The 15,364-nt window shown below is 37.0% G+C and overlaps 1 protein-coding gene across 2 annotated transcripts in view; it reads right to left on the bottom strand.

Annotated features, from left to right (window-relative positions):
• AEBP2 (AE binding protein 2) overlaps positions 1-15,364 on the bottom strand; it is a 67,092-nt gene that overhangs the window by 11,957 nt on the left and 39,771 nt on the right. For both annotated transcript variants that reach the window (XM_043881089.1, XM_043881090.1), the window contains exons 4-5: positions 2,686-2,872; positions 101-225 (exon numbers count right to left, since the gene is read on the bottom strand). In XM_043881089.1, coding sequence (XP_043737024.1) covers positions 101-225; positions 2,686-2,872 — 312 coding nt within the window. The remainder of the gene's footprint in view (positions 1-100; positions 226-2,685; positions 2,873-15,364) is intronic.

Here is a 15,364-nt window from a genome sequence, read left to right as displayed (position 1 = left end):
TAAATAGCTCAAATTAAAGGCTAAAAAACTTCATGTGATCTTTAAACATGGAACTGTGGGAAGTATGTGAAAAAGAAAAAACAAAACGCCAGATACTTACAGTACTGTGGAAAACAACGCTGTGCCCCTTCCCTAAGCTCTCTATGTGAGCCGAGAGGTTAAAGCATATGGCTCGATGCCTTATCGCATCCAGTGTCTGTGCATCGAAGAAATCATGCGGTCGTGCTAAAAGGCAACGCAAAAGCGGTCAAGAATATTTAGAAAAACGTAACTGTCTCAGAACAGCCATAATTAGTGACCCATTTTTCACAAAAATATGCACTAGGTAGAAAAGACTGAAACAATCTATCTAGTATTTAAATGTCAAGACTTTCTTTGCTTTCAAAGCACAGAACCAAGCTTACAAGGGTAAGGGTGTAAGACGTAGAACTCAGCCAGTGTGGTTTAATTCTGCTCCTTGGTGCGTGAGATTTTAACCTTCGACCTCACGGCTGTACACTTTAGCTACTCTCTTTTTCATATAGTTTTGTATTTTACTCCAGGATCTCTCCTGAGCACCAGTCCTGCATTTCCAACAATATGACCAATGTCTTCATCTGTGCACTACAACAAGATCTCATTCATCTCGGCCAAACATATTAAATACATTTCATGAACAGTTTACATTAATATGTAATCAAAATGTGCTTCAGATTTGACAAAGTAGTAATTTTAAAATTTTAAAATTTTGGAATTTTTGACAAACATTTTCTTGATTACGAGTGACTCTTGTAATGATAATCTAAGAAAATTATAAATACATTTAAATGCCAATGAGTACTTCAAAATTCTTTCAAACTCCCAATCCCATCAGTTATTAGCTATGTGACTTTGCACAAACTGCCTGATCTTTCTTAGTCTGTTTCCTAATTTGAGAAATGGAAATGCAATAGCTATAGATGATGAGTAAAATAAATGCATAGGAAAAATGCCTTAAGCCATAATGCAATTTATACTGATACGCTTATATCATTTTTTAAAAAAATAAATGGACAAACCTAGAGTAAGCAATCTTTTAGTATGATCACAACAAAGTTATACACTAAAGATTTGATAAGATCATTTTTTAAACTTCTATTTTCATCCCATTAATAACTATAAATTGTGTTGTTTCTACTCCTAATAACACTGTTCAAAGTAAGGAAAGTGCATTTATTATTTTACAATTGTGGAGCTTTCTAATACATGTAAAATATCTCAATATCATCTTAATAAAAAATTAAATTTTACCGACAATAAAAGAAACAGCCTAATTTCCTGGTACATCATATTCTAAATTACATATATGCTGATTTACCACTGTTCTGACTTAACACATGGGTAGACTGAAATTGTCTCCACTACTCATGGAGTTCTCAGTACACCTACACACATGTACCAGGTGGTATACTCAATAAAGCAACCGGAATAGCTCTTTTCTCATTGGATTTTTGCTCAAAAGGAGATAAACAGAAAACCAGCTGGTAATAAACTAACAGAACCCACAAGATTAACAATGCAATGACAATGGGAAATCAGTTTTTTAAAACTCACATTTATTTATGAGAGGAAAAAAGTCATGATTTTACCGAATGCTAAGAAACAAATCCCCTTCCTACTTCACCTGCTGCTACTGGTGGAAAAAATATGTACTTTCTCCATCTCTCCAAATAAGCTTATCCTTCTCAAGAGAAAGCATATTAACAATGACTCACCCCTCTAAATCACTCAAATCTATCACTCCTCACTCAAGTTTCAACAAACACAGAGGTCATCACCTGAATTAAATTTGGAATAATAAAAAGAGCCCTCAAATTTCATATTCTATGCATCAGACCTTAACCATTTTGTGCCCACTACTAAAGAATCAAGAATACTAAACTAGAAGAATATCTCCAAAGCAGGTGTGTGTCATGACCCACTAGCATGAGGAAGAAAATAATACGACTTCTTTTTTCCCCCATTTCTGTTTTTCAGTATTCCTTCTTGTCAGTGTACACTAGCAGTGTTCTCTCCATACACTGTAAGTACACCAAGTTAAGACTGAATGCCATTTTTCTTTATAAGTTATATAATAAAAAACTTTTTGTTTGAAGACCACAAAAATAAAGACTGTTTTCCTGTGGCTCAAAAGTATACAAACATCTAATTATGTCCTGTCCTAAATATGGAGGCTACATCTCCTAATCTTGTAATTAAGCACATAAACACTACACATATGCATCACAGCAGACTGTTAAGCACCAAGACACAGACTACACTGAGTTTCCTTATTCACACACACTACTTTGGAACTAGATAGGTTACTTTATTTTTACCTGATGTTTAAATCTTTAACACGTTCAAATTTTCTAAAATATTGTTATTAACACCAACATTGTCATAATTTAAATTGTCTTAATTCAGAACTACAATAGCCCTCAAAATCTACTTCTATAAAGTTTGTACTATAAGTCCACATGTACTTCTGCTCCCTCAGCTACTAGAGGTAAAACATACATCTGAATTCTCACAGGATCAGACCAAGATCCTATCTGTTCATCACTATTAACAAAAATAGATAAGCAGAGTTGAAGAATGGCAGAAACTGAACTTGCATTAGAGCCTAAGATAAAACTAAACCATCTGATACACTGTCTTAATACACTGTGTGTATTAAATACTTACGTAACGAGCGTCGTCTTTTGTTTTTTAATTTCCTCCTTTTGTTCATTCCAGCTTTAGAAGGAGATTCTTCTTTGGCCTTTGGCTGGCTAGAGACTTTTGAGGAGTTCTGCTGACTGAAGTGTGTGGGTACATGGCGAGCTAGCCCTCCCTGAGAAGCAAAGCTGGCATTGCAGCCGCCGACGACACACTAAATAAAAAAACAAGGATGTCAGGGGTGCTGTATATGATGCAAGCAAAATAGAAACGAGTGGATACTTTGTATTTTCAGAATTAAATCAGTAACACTACAGAACTAATTCCAGAAAGGATCTATGATCCATGGACAGAGAAACTTGGTGGGCTACAGTCCATGGGGTCGCAAAAGAGTCAAACATGACTTAGCAACTGAATCACCACCACCACAGTCTTCTTGCAAAACTGAGAAAACAAGGTCCACTTAACTACCCAAGTCTCCTGGCAACTGCTATTCCAACAATGGATGCAGAATGTTTGGAAATCACTAAAATTACAATTTTACTAAGACTTCTAGTTAGATCTTAAAAAATAATATTTTCAGGTCTTCTAAGAAATGAATGTTACTAATTAAAACATTTTCCAAAAGTGATCCTAAAAACAGCAAAATCCACACTGGATTGCTGGGGGGTTTCCATCAGGGATTTATTCCAGTTGTTTAGTTTCTGACTTGACAACCAAACAAGCAGCAGGCAAATCTGCCATGTATGCCACTAAACGTATCGAACACATTATTCCCAGGTGGTTCAACTTACATTTTTCTAGATTAATACCACAAGACTCCACTGTTCCCACAATACTGCCCTCTACTGTGTGTCTGTGTGTGTATTCTTTCAGATGAGATACCGCTACCATTTCAAACCTCTAAAAGCACAATACAGCCCTCTAGAGAGAGAGAGTGTGTTTGTGTGCGTGCGCACGCACACGCAGAAGCGACTGAGTCTTTGTAACCCCATGGACTGTAGCCCTCCAGGCTTCTCGGTCCATGCGGCTTTCCAGGCAAGAATACTGGAGTAGGTTGCCATTTCCTCCTCCAGGGGATCTTCCAGACAACAGCCCTCTATTAGTAAAGATCCTAACTTTATTCACAAAATCTCTTTAAATCTGACCACATGAAAAGAGTTCACCCTCCTGTGAGGAACATCCTCACACTTTCAGATCATGATTAGATCATCTATCCCAACCCATCTTTTCCACGCATTTTGAGGACAAGAATATACTTTTACGAATATATACATTGCCAGAAGCACCCTGCAAATCATAGCTATTTCTAAGTACACTGGCTTACAGATTCTGATAAAAATCAGTGCTGGCTGAAACACTTCACAGCAAAACCCTTGCATAGTGCCATTAAGAATCATTCTACTCATTTCACTATATGAGACATGTTAAGAGCTCCAACGGTACTCAGTATTGCTAACAGAAATCTTTGACCATTCTAAAGTGCACAGTAGGTTAAGAGAGAGAAGATGACTTAAGATTTTAGTTCAAATACTTATCTATTCCATATTCAGTACTATTAACATTAGATGCTAGAAGTGTAAGGATGGATGAGAGATACTTTTCGCACTGAAAGTGCTTAAATGTGATCAGCAAGACATATATAGATAAAAGCGACAACTTCAAAGGACTATCATCAAGGCTAAGGGACAAAGAGTTATGGAATCTTGAAAAGAAACAATCAGCCATATTCAGGGCTTCACAATTCATTTAATTCTTACAACTCTTATCAATAATGTGGTCCTCGGATTGCCTACATCACAGAAGGCTCAGCTACAGATTCTGACCTTGAGAAAGAAGCTGGGCATCTGACGGTTGCTAAATTCTTACAACCTAAAATCCTACTACACATATTTTGAGCACCAAAAAAGAATAATGCTTTTTAAAGTTTCCATCTTCTGCAGATCATCACACTGCCAGAAAACACCACTAGCTACGACAGGAGCCACCAGTCAGACGCTGCTACTTACACTATAAATAACGCTACCAGAAGAAACTGAATCTTTGTTTTTATTTAATTTTATTAATTTTTTGAGGTGAATTTCATATAACATACCATTTTAAAGTATATAATTCAGTGGTATTTCGTGTATTCACAACCTACAAACAAATACAAGGTTTATAAGGACAGCTCCACATCCTTGCCCAGACTTGTCATTTTTCCTTTATTTTATTAAAACTATCCTAGTGAGTATAAAGTAGTATCTCACTGTGGTTTTCACTTGTATTTTCTTAATAACCATTTTAATTTAAAATCTGATAATTCCTTCTAAATACCAAAAAAAAATTTAAATATGGTTGGAAAACATGAGTGTGTGAATCTACTTTTCCACTTGCAAATTTTGTGAAATTTAAACACAGATGAAGATAGGGAGGGGGTAAATTAGTAGAAGACTGGGATTAACATACACACACTACTATGTATAAAACAGATTAACAACAAAGACCTACTGTTTATATTCAATGTCTTGTGATAACCTTTAATGGAAAAGAATCTGAAAAAGAATATATATATATATGTATTTATAACTGAATCTGTTTGCTGTATACCTACACCAAACAGTGCAAATTAACAATACTTCAATTAAAAAAAGGTTAAAAAATAAAATAAATATAGATCCAAGTGTTCAGAGCCTGAATTAAGAGTGCTGAAGGAGAATCACCCTGAAGAGTTAATTTCACACTCAATACATGCTAGTCATTAGACACAAAGAGCTACAGAGTCCTTAAAATGCAGCTAGTTCAAAATTTTTAAAAAGTGTTGCAAGTATAAACTGCACACCAAATTTGGAAGATTTAGTACCAGAAAATGCAAAACATCTTAATAACTATGTATATTGACAAGAGGCTGAAATGATCAAATAGGTTAAGTCAAAGATGTTATTTAAATTATTTTCATTTTCACTTGTTTTAACTATTTTAACACAGCATTGAAAAATTTTAAATATTAAATAACATTCAGTTCACACGTTATTTCTATTAAACTGTACAATACTGCCATAGACTAAGACATGCAGTACTTATTTTTCTTGCTTTTCCATTTTAAAAGATATCACCCCCTGTATTTTCTAACACCTATTCTAAAAACATACTTTATTATTTACTTGGCTGTTACTGAGTCTTAGTTGCTGCAGATGGGATCTAGTTCCCTGACCAGGGATTGAACCCAGGTCCCCTGCATTAGGAGCTCAGAGTCTCAGCAACTGGACCAACAGTGAAGTCCAAAAAAACATACTTTGTGTCAGTTACATATTTTGTGTCCCATGTGACAGATACTTCAAGGAATGCAATAAATAAAACAGCTTTACCCTTAGATTCTTGGTTGAGTACTGGTTATTCAAACAAATTTATGGACAAAATCCACATTCCAAATTTTAGAATTGCTACTTGACTACAGTTAAGGCAGCAGTGACAGTAACTGTTCAGAGTCAAGTCCCCAGGTTTAAATTTCAAGGGATTTGTCATACGGATCCACCCAGGATTATCCTTAATTACAAGGATTCAAATAGGCTGACAGATTCATTCTGTCCCAGGTTCCTTCAAAACTGCAAAAAATAAGCCCTGGTACTACCTAGAACTAAGAGAGTAAATATCTCAAGTTTATTTCAATCAGCAATGATTCAATGCTCAGAAAATGAATTCTAACAGAAACTTGTTTTTTCTTTGGTTTTGATTATTCATCCATCAATCAAGAATTAAAACCAAAAACTAAACAAAGAATCAAAAACAAATGTTAAAAAGAAAACAAAGTAAATGAGAATTTAGAATGAGAGAAAAGAGCACTTTCAATGAAGACAAATACAATACAATCACACACCTTTCACTAGAATACAAATTCATTTACCCTAACAGAAAAATTTTAAATGTCACTAATCAATATTCCACTCATTTAGTGTTTATCACAGAGAACAAGCTGAGAGACAAATCTGTCACCTCAAATGGTCTTATAGCATTCACTCGTCTTAACACAAGTATTTCATGGTGCTGAGTCATCTTCCTGTTCAGTCAGTCAGTGTTTCACCCACACACACAACAATGACCAGTGAACACAAGCTGCCACACACGGTGCTGTTCAAACAAACCTATTCGAACAATCGGGAAAAACTGGCCACTAGACAACGAGCGTTTTAAATGTTCTATCTTCCAAATCCACTGAAACATCTGTTAGCTGCTATTGTGGGCATGTAGCTGTTATAAAGTTTGAAACATGGAATGACAGTTTTTCCAAACAGACTTGTTTGAATGAAGCAGCACCAAGACTGTCAATCATATTCACACTCCCGTAAGTGCTATAAAAATCTACAAGGGGCGACTGAAACAGAGCAGAGAACAGAAGATACAGGAGTATTTATTAGCAAGTGATGTAAAAGAAAACAAAAACTCCAGGTACAAATGATGGTTTCTTAGTTTTGACACGTGTACCACAGTATGTGAGATGATAACATCAGGGGAAACAAATGGGGTAAAGGTACATGAGTACTCTCTGTACTATCTTCCCACATTTTCTGTAAAATAAAAATTTTCCAAAACAAAGTTTTTAACATCCTCAGGTAGAAAGCACAGCCTATACAAAACCACAAGGAGGGCAAAAGGAGATCCATTTGAGATGTACAAGTAGTTCAGTATTTGGCTGGAACACAACTCCTATGAAGGTCTAGTAAAGGAATGAGTAAGACAGAAGCAGATAGGTATCAGATACGATATTGTACATCATGCTAAGAAATATCAGAGAAGGCGATGGCAACCCACTCCAGTACTCTTGCCTGGAAAATCCCATGGACAGAGGAGCCTGGTAGGCTGCAGACCATGGGGTCGCCAAGAGTCAGACACGACTGAGGTGACTTGGCGGCGGCAGCAGCAGTGAAGATGGATGTTCATTTACAGAGACGGAGGAGTTACCAACGATTTCAAAGAGCAATAACTAAGGGAACCTTAGAAGATGAACTGGGAGGTGAATAATAAAAGAGCAGAATGTTAAGTAACAGTATTCAGAATACACTGAGAGGCAAGTAAATTGGTAGAATTTGGGAGTGCATGTGGGGGCACTATACAAGAAGTTGAGAGAAGAATCAAGAACAATGCAGGACTCTTAAAGTCAGGGTAACTGGATGGAAGACCTTACTATTTACTGAGTCTAAAACAGAACCATGGTTGAAATGGAAAACCAACCTTCTGTACATATTAAGTTCGAAATGCTCCATTAAGACATCCAAGCTGAATATTCTATTCTGGAATCCAAGAGGGAAAATTAGGGCTAGATGTAAACATCTGGGAGTAATCAGAATATACTGAGCATTTAAAACCTAAGAACTTGGTAAGATAAAAACACTTAGGTGAGAGTTTTGACAGCAGTCTCCAACACCCGGAAGCGAGGCAGAACAGCAAAGCAGACTGCAAAGGGACAGCCGCTGAGTGTCGGCAGGGATGAAGAACACGCAAGTGTGGGATCGAGGGGTCCCAGAGAGTGAAGAGTAAGTTAATAAAAGCCGAGACCCCATATGCAACATGCACAAAGTAAACAGAGCATCCATCTTTCTTCCCCGTGCCTTTTCCCCTCCTTTCAAAGAGCTTTGAATTGGAATCCTCATTTACTAGAGAAATGTTGTTTAATTATCAGTTTTTGTAACTAATCACGTTCACCCAGTGTTGTAGTAAGTGGAACTTCTCTTACAGGGTCCCCTCATAAGAGGAAAACTTTGTAAACAGAAGTTCTTGGATTTCCCTGGTGGTACAGTGGATAACAATCTGCCTGCCAATGCAGGGGACATGGGTTCGATCCCTGGTCCAACAACATTCCACATGCTGTGAAGCAACTAAGCCTATGAACCACAACTACTGAGCCTGCACGCCTAGAGCCTGTGTCCTGTAGCAAGAGAAGTCACCCTAATGAGAAACCCATGCACTGCAACGAGAGTAGCCCCCGCTCGCCCCAACTAGAGAAAGCCCGCATGCAGCACAAAGATCTATCACAGCTACATAAAGAATTCTTAAGTACGGGTGCACATCCAAATCACCAGAAAGATTTTTTAAAATAAAGCAGCGACTAGCAGCACATCAACAAGATTCTAATTTAATTGGTCATGGGCACAACTCAGGCCCCAGAATTTGAATACCCAGTGGCACAGCTCATATAGTCAAGAAAGAATGACCTCAAGACTCTTAGATTTCCAAATAACCAGATCCCTACCATTCTCCACCAGTGACCAATTAGTTTCATGGGTGGGTGGGTGGGTAGGGGTGTGTGTGTTAAGGAATCATGTTTTGTTTGTCAGTATCATCATGTTCATTACACTTATTTTCCTTATTTATACCCAAACTGTACCATGTTCGGTCAGTGGAAACTTCCTAAAATCTGGCTGCCAAGCCTAGGGAAAATGAGTCTTCAAACACAGAGACACAAAAAGGCAAAGGAGAATTAAAGACAGAACAGGGTGCTTAAAGTCTTGTATTATTACAGAGAATGTTGAAAAGTAAAATATGCTCACCCCCCCCAAAAACAAACACACATATATAATTTAATATATATATTAAAATTTTAAATATGTATTATTTATAAATATGCAAGGTGATGGATGTGTTAATTAACTAAATGGACAGAATCCTTTCACAATTGTAATGCATATCCAATCATCACAATGTGCACTTTAAATATCTTAGAATTTCATTTGTCAATTATATCTCAATAAAACTGGAGAGAAAAAGCAAAAGATTTTTTAAATTATCAGTATCAACTACCATTATCACACACGTTACAAAGGAACTGAAGAAGGAACTTTTTCATCACCCATCACAGTGACTGATGTAATAAGACTGGCATCACTGTGTCCTGTAACAATTACCACAATCTGCTTGTATGCACAACTGTAAGACATGCACAGTTAATGAGGATATAATAGCAATTTCTTTATCACAATTTAGGCTAGGTTCTTGACTCCAAAACACCTAAAAGGACTGGCTATTTCATATATCAGGTCTGAAAGAAAGTCTTAAGTTTTTCAAGCAATACTCTATCACAATGAGATGTCATTCAGATCTCACTATTACGAAAGAACACAATCATATTGAGCTGCGGGAGACTAACTGCTGAGGAAAAGTTATAATAAATACTATAATAAATGTATTAGCCCATGACAACTAAGTGACTACAAGTACTGTGTTCAAAGTAAACAGAAATACTAGAGTAGAAGAGAAATGTGTAGGAAGAAAAAGAAAACTATGGAGCCTACCTAAAAAAGTACAACTATGTAATTTCCACCACACTATACAAATTTGTCCAGACAATAACTGTCACACTGGCAAAATGGAAATCAAAACCATCATCAAACATGCTGTGTATGACTAATTTTTATTTTCTTCGGTTAAGTAAAATACTACTGAGCTCGGTAAGTTGAGGTCAATTAGCCATGATAAAGCTTAATACCAAATGATCAAGGAGAATGAAAATCACCATTAAAAATAAAGACCAGAGAAGAGCTAAAAGAACTTCAAAATCCTAGTACTATTAACACATTGTAATGTTTTTCAACATTTTTCAACAAATTTGGAAAACTCAGCAGTGGTCATAGGACTGGAAAAGGTCAGTTTTCATTACAATCCCACAGAAAGGCAATGCCAAAGAATGCTCAAACTACCACACAATTGCACTCATCTCACACTCTAGTAAAGTAATGCTCAAAATTCTCCAATCCAGGCTTCAGCAATACGTGAACTGTGAAATTCCAGATATTCAAGCTGGTTTTAGAAAAGGCAGAGGGACCAGAGATCAAACTGCCAACATCCGCTGGACCATCGAAAAAGCAAGGGAGTTCCAGATAAACATCTATTTCTGCTTTATTGACTATGCCAAAGCCTTTGACTGTGTGGATCACAATAAACTGTGGAAAATTCTGAAAGACGGGAATACCAGACCACCTGACCTGCCTCTTGAGAAATCTGTATGCAGGTCACGAAGCAACAGTTAGAACTGGACATGGAACAACAAACTGGTTCCAAATAGGAAAAGGAGTGTGTCAATGCTGTATATTGTCACCCTGCTTATTTAACTTATATGCAGAGTACATCATGAGAAACGCTGGACTGGAAGAAGCAAAGCTGGAATCAAGATTGCCAGGAGAAATATCAATAACCTCAGATATGCAGATGATGACACCCTTATGGCAGAAAGTGAAGAAGAACTAAAGAGCCTCTTGATAAAAGTGAAAGAGGAAAATGAAAAAGTTGGCTTAAAGCTCAACATTCAGAAAACTAAGATCATGGCATCTGGTCCCATCACTTCATGGCAAACAGATGGGTAAACAGTGTAAACAATGGCTGACTTTATTTTTGGGGGCTCCCAAATCACTGCATATGGTGACTGCAGCCATGAAATAAAAAGACGCTTACTCCTTGGAAGGAAAGTTACGACCAACCTAGACACCATATTAAAAAGCAGACATTACTTTGCCAACAGAGGTCCATCTAGTCAAAGCTATGGTTTTTTCAGTAGCCATGTATGGATGTGAGAGTTGAACTATAAAGAAAGCTAAGCGCAGAAGAACTGATGCTTTTGAACTGTGGTGTTGGAGAAGACTCTTGAGAGTCCCTTGGATTACAAGGAGATCCAACCAGTCCATCCTAAAGGAGATCAGTCCTGGGTGTTCACTGTAAGGACCGATGTTGAAGCTGAAACTCCAATACTTTGGCCACCTGATGCGAAGAGCTGACTCATTTGAAAAGACCCTGATGCTTGGAAAGACTGAGGGCAGGAGGAGAAGGGGACAACAGAGGATGAGATGGTTGGATGGAATCACCGACTCAATGGACATGGGTTTGGGTGGACTCCGGGAGTTGGTGATGGACAGCGAGCCCTGGCGTGCTGTGGTTCACGGGGTCACAACTGAGTGACTGAACTGAACTGAATGTTTTTCAAACCTTAATAATAAAAGGTTTCACGACATTTAATGAAATGGCAGCAGCAACTCCCCTCACACAAACTGTAACAGCACATACAAAGCAGGGGTATACATACAAGACAAAGTGAATGTCGGGGGGAGGGGTTTGCTTATCAAGGAATAATTTTTGCATTTTCATTACACAAGACAAACATTATTAAAAGAAAAAAACTATTTCAGGAGTATGATTTTATAAAACTAGAAAATGATAATGAGCTAAGAAGATTATTTTCATATGATATTAACTTTTTTATCATCAAGTGCAAAACAAGTATAGGAAACATAAAATTCAGTTTAAACCTAACCGACACGTCCATGACTTTCACTGATTTCCCATATCAACTCAATTAGGTCTTTTTGGACCTTTCGTTTCTAACCTTTGCCATTACCAAAACTCCAAGGGACTCTTATCATCTGAATCTTTAATTTTCAGACAGTTGCCCCAGAAGACACATGAGCAAAAACTGATAAAATTCAATATATAAAAATCGGTATTAGATGAGCATCAAAATGATAGCCATGTATTATAAGCTTAAGAATAACGTAACACATGAGCCCATTCTCTAGCTAGATGATAGAACAGTGGGTAGAAAGCTCTGAAAATAAGAGCATCAACTAATAAATTCAGACGGGAATAAAGTTAGAAACATACTCATTTTGTAATAACCCTCATAGTAATAAATGATTCAGGCAAGAAATATCAATGGATACTAAACTAGTTCTAATGGGGAACAATATTACTTATATAGGTTCAAAGTATCTCTCTAATAATTGATTAATTGTAAAGGTACAAATAAAAAGTTTGTGGTAGCGAACCTGGAAATTCCACCTTAACCAAGTGATGCTAGGTAACTTCATCTATGGTGGAACAAACTCTCATCAAGTATCCCCTGAAGTGATAATAGTGAGACTTTTTATTTTCTCCAAAAATACACAAACTGAGTCTGATCACATCAAATAACTCCCAAATAGTGAATACACTACAAAATAAAACATTTATACTCCTCAAAAATATTACTGCCATAAAACACAAAGAAAGGCTCAGGAAAGTAAGTTTCAAAAAGCTGTGAAAACTAAATGGAATGCATGATACTCAACTGAATTCCAAACAAAGAGAAAAAAATGGCTATGAGGGACATTACTGGGACAGTCAGTGAAATCTGAATAGCTAACAGCATCAATGTTAAATTTCTGGATCTTGGTAACTGTACTAAGGTTATATAAAATGAGTGTTCTTAGGAAATACACACCCTGAAGAATTTAGGGATACTGCTCCTCTTAAACGGCTCCTCAAAAACAGTGTAGTGTGTGAAATGTGTGCGTGCAAGAAACTAGGGAGGAAAGCAGAGAGAGAGATGGGAGGGAGGAAGACAGATGGAGAGATGGATAGAGAGAAAGCAAATGTGGCAAAATGGTACCGGTGAATCTGGCTGAAGGGTATATGGGAGTTCTTTACACATACATGTGAGACAGAGAAATATATGGGAGTTCTCCCATCTTTTTTGCAAGCTGAAATTTTTCAAAATTATAAGTTTAAAAAATTTGCATTTTAGAAAAAGGTCAAAATGGGGATAATATTTAACTCCTATCACAGGAGGGAAATATTTTTCCTACTTTATAAAAAACAATAATGAGTAAGCTCAAAAAGTTTTCCATCCTAAAACTAACAAACTACAAAACTAACTAACATAGGGGAAAAAACAATGTGAATATATAGAAAAGTATTTGTACTGTATTTACATTATATGTATCTGCACAGTATGTAAGTAGAAAGGTATTACCATACACTGGCAGACTGGCAAAATAAAAGGGAATAAATAACAAGCCTCAAGAAGGCTGCTGGGAAACAGGCACTACTATATTCTAACACTGCTGGTGAGAGTATAAACTGGTATGTATTTCTGCAGAAGGAATTTAACAATATCTTTCAAAAGCAAGCCTAGACATATACTCTTTGACTTAGCCAAACAGCTTCTAGGAATTTATATTAGCTCACAAAAGTAGTGTATAAAAATGACCTCATAGGTTATATTGTGAAAAACTGGACCAAAAAAGCCCATCAAGGAATAATTAAATAAAATATTGGGAAACTATTACACAGAAATATTACACAATCTGAAATGATGTTCAATACAAAACTAAAAAGGCAGGTTAGGGAATTCCCTGGGGACAGTCCAGTGGTTAGAGGACACAATGGTTCCACTACCAAGGGTATGGGCTCAATCTTTGGTGAAGGAACTAAGATTCCCCCCCCGCAAGCCATGTGGCAGAGCCAAAAAAAAAAAAAAGAAGATTAACTACATATAGGCGCAAAATGATCCCACTTATTTCTTTACTTTGTACATATATGCTAAGAAGTCAAATATAATAGATGTTAGATTATATTTACACTATTTAAACTTCTCAAAATCAAATTTCTTAAAATGAAGCAAGCACGACTTTTTTAAGACACTTATTTCCATCTGACAGAGCGCAGGAGAAGAGCAAGAGACACCTAGGAAATAAGAAAAAGCTTTGCTGGCTGTGTATGGCCACGTCTGTTGTAGCCAGCAATGCTGTACTAGCCCTTTCTTTTCCTATCTTCCATGCCTTCTCTCTATCCAGGCTTCACTCTAAAGAACTACCCAGAACTGAAAGAGACACGTGCACCCCAATGTTCATCGCAGCACTGTTTACAACAGTCAGGACATGGAAGCAACCTAGAAGTCCATCAGCAGATGAATGGTAAGAAAGCTGTGGTGAAAGAAAGTGAAAGTGAAGTCGCTTAGTCGTGTCTGACTCTTTGCGACCCCATGGACTGTAGCCTACCAGGCTCCTCCATCCATGGGATTTTCCAGGCAAGAGTACTGGAGTGGTTGCCATTTCCTTCTCCAGGGGATCTTCCTGACTCAGGGATTGAACCCAGGTCTCCCGCATTGCAGGCATATACACAATGGAACATTACTCAGCTATTAAAAAGAATGCATTTGACTCAGTTCTAATGAGGTAGATGAAACTAGAGCCTATTATACAGAGTGAAGTAAGTCAGAAAGAAAAACACCAATACAGTATAACAACACACATATATGGAATTTAGGAAAATCGTAACAATGACCCTATATGCGAGACAGCAAAAGAGACACAGATGTAAAGAACAGACTTTTGGACTCTGGGAGAAGGCGAGAGTGTGATGATGTGAGAGAATAGCACTGAAACATGTATATTACCATATGTGAAATAGATCACCAGTCCAGGTGTGATGCATGAGACAGGGTGCTCAGGGCTGGTGTACTGGGACAACCCTGAGGGATGGGATGGGGAGGGAGGTGGGAGAGGGGGTCAGGATGGGGGACACATGTACACCCATGGCTGATTCATGTCAATGTATGGCAAAAACCACTACAATACTGTAAAATAATCAGCCTCCAATTAAATAAATACATTTAAAAAAAAAAGAATTAACAACTTAAAATGTTTTCAGTAAAGACAGTGTCCATTTCTAAAAATCCCTCATCAAGATGAATCTATCAATTATCCCACACACAAACCACCAAACCAGAGCAGCCAACATCAATGCTGCTTAAGACAGGAATGCAACTGAACTCCTTGGCAAATGCTTGAAGCATATGGTAAATATAAAAGATAAAATAAATAATCTAACTCCTTATAGTAACTGAATTCCAGACTAAAAGATAGTAAGATAATAACAGTATGGAACGACAACATGTTACAACCAATTGCTTTTATACTTAATTTCT

The sequence above is a fragment of the Cervus elaphus genome, chromosome 22 (assembly GCF_910594005.1).
Source record: "Cervus elaphus chromosome 22, mCerEla1.1, whole genome shotgun sequence".
NCBI classification, from domain to species: Eukaryota; Metazoa; Chordata; class Mammalia; order Artiodactyla; family Cervidae; genus Cervus; species Cervus elaphus.
Note: the sequence above shows the minus strand (reverse complement) of the source record. Positions and strands in the feature narration are given on the sequence as shown.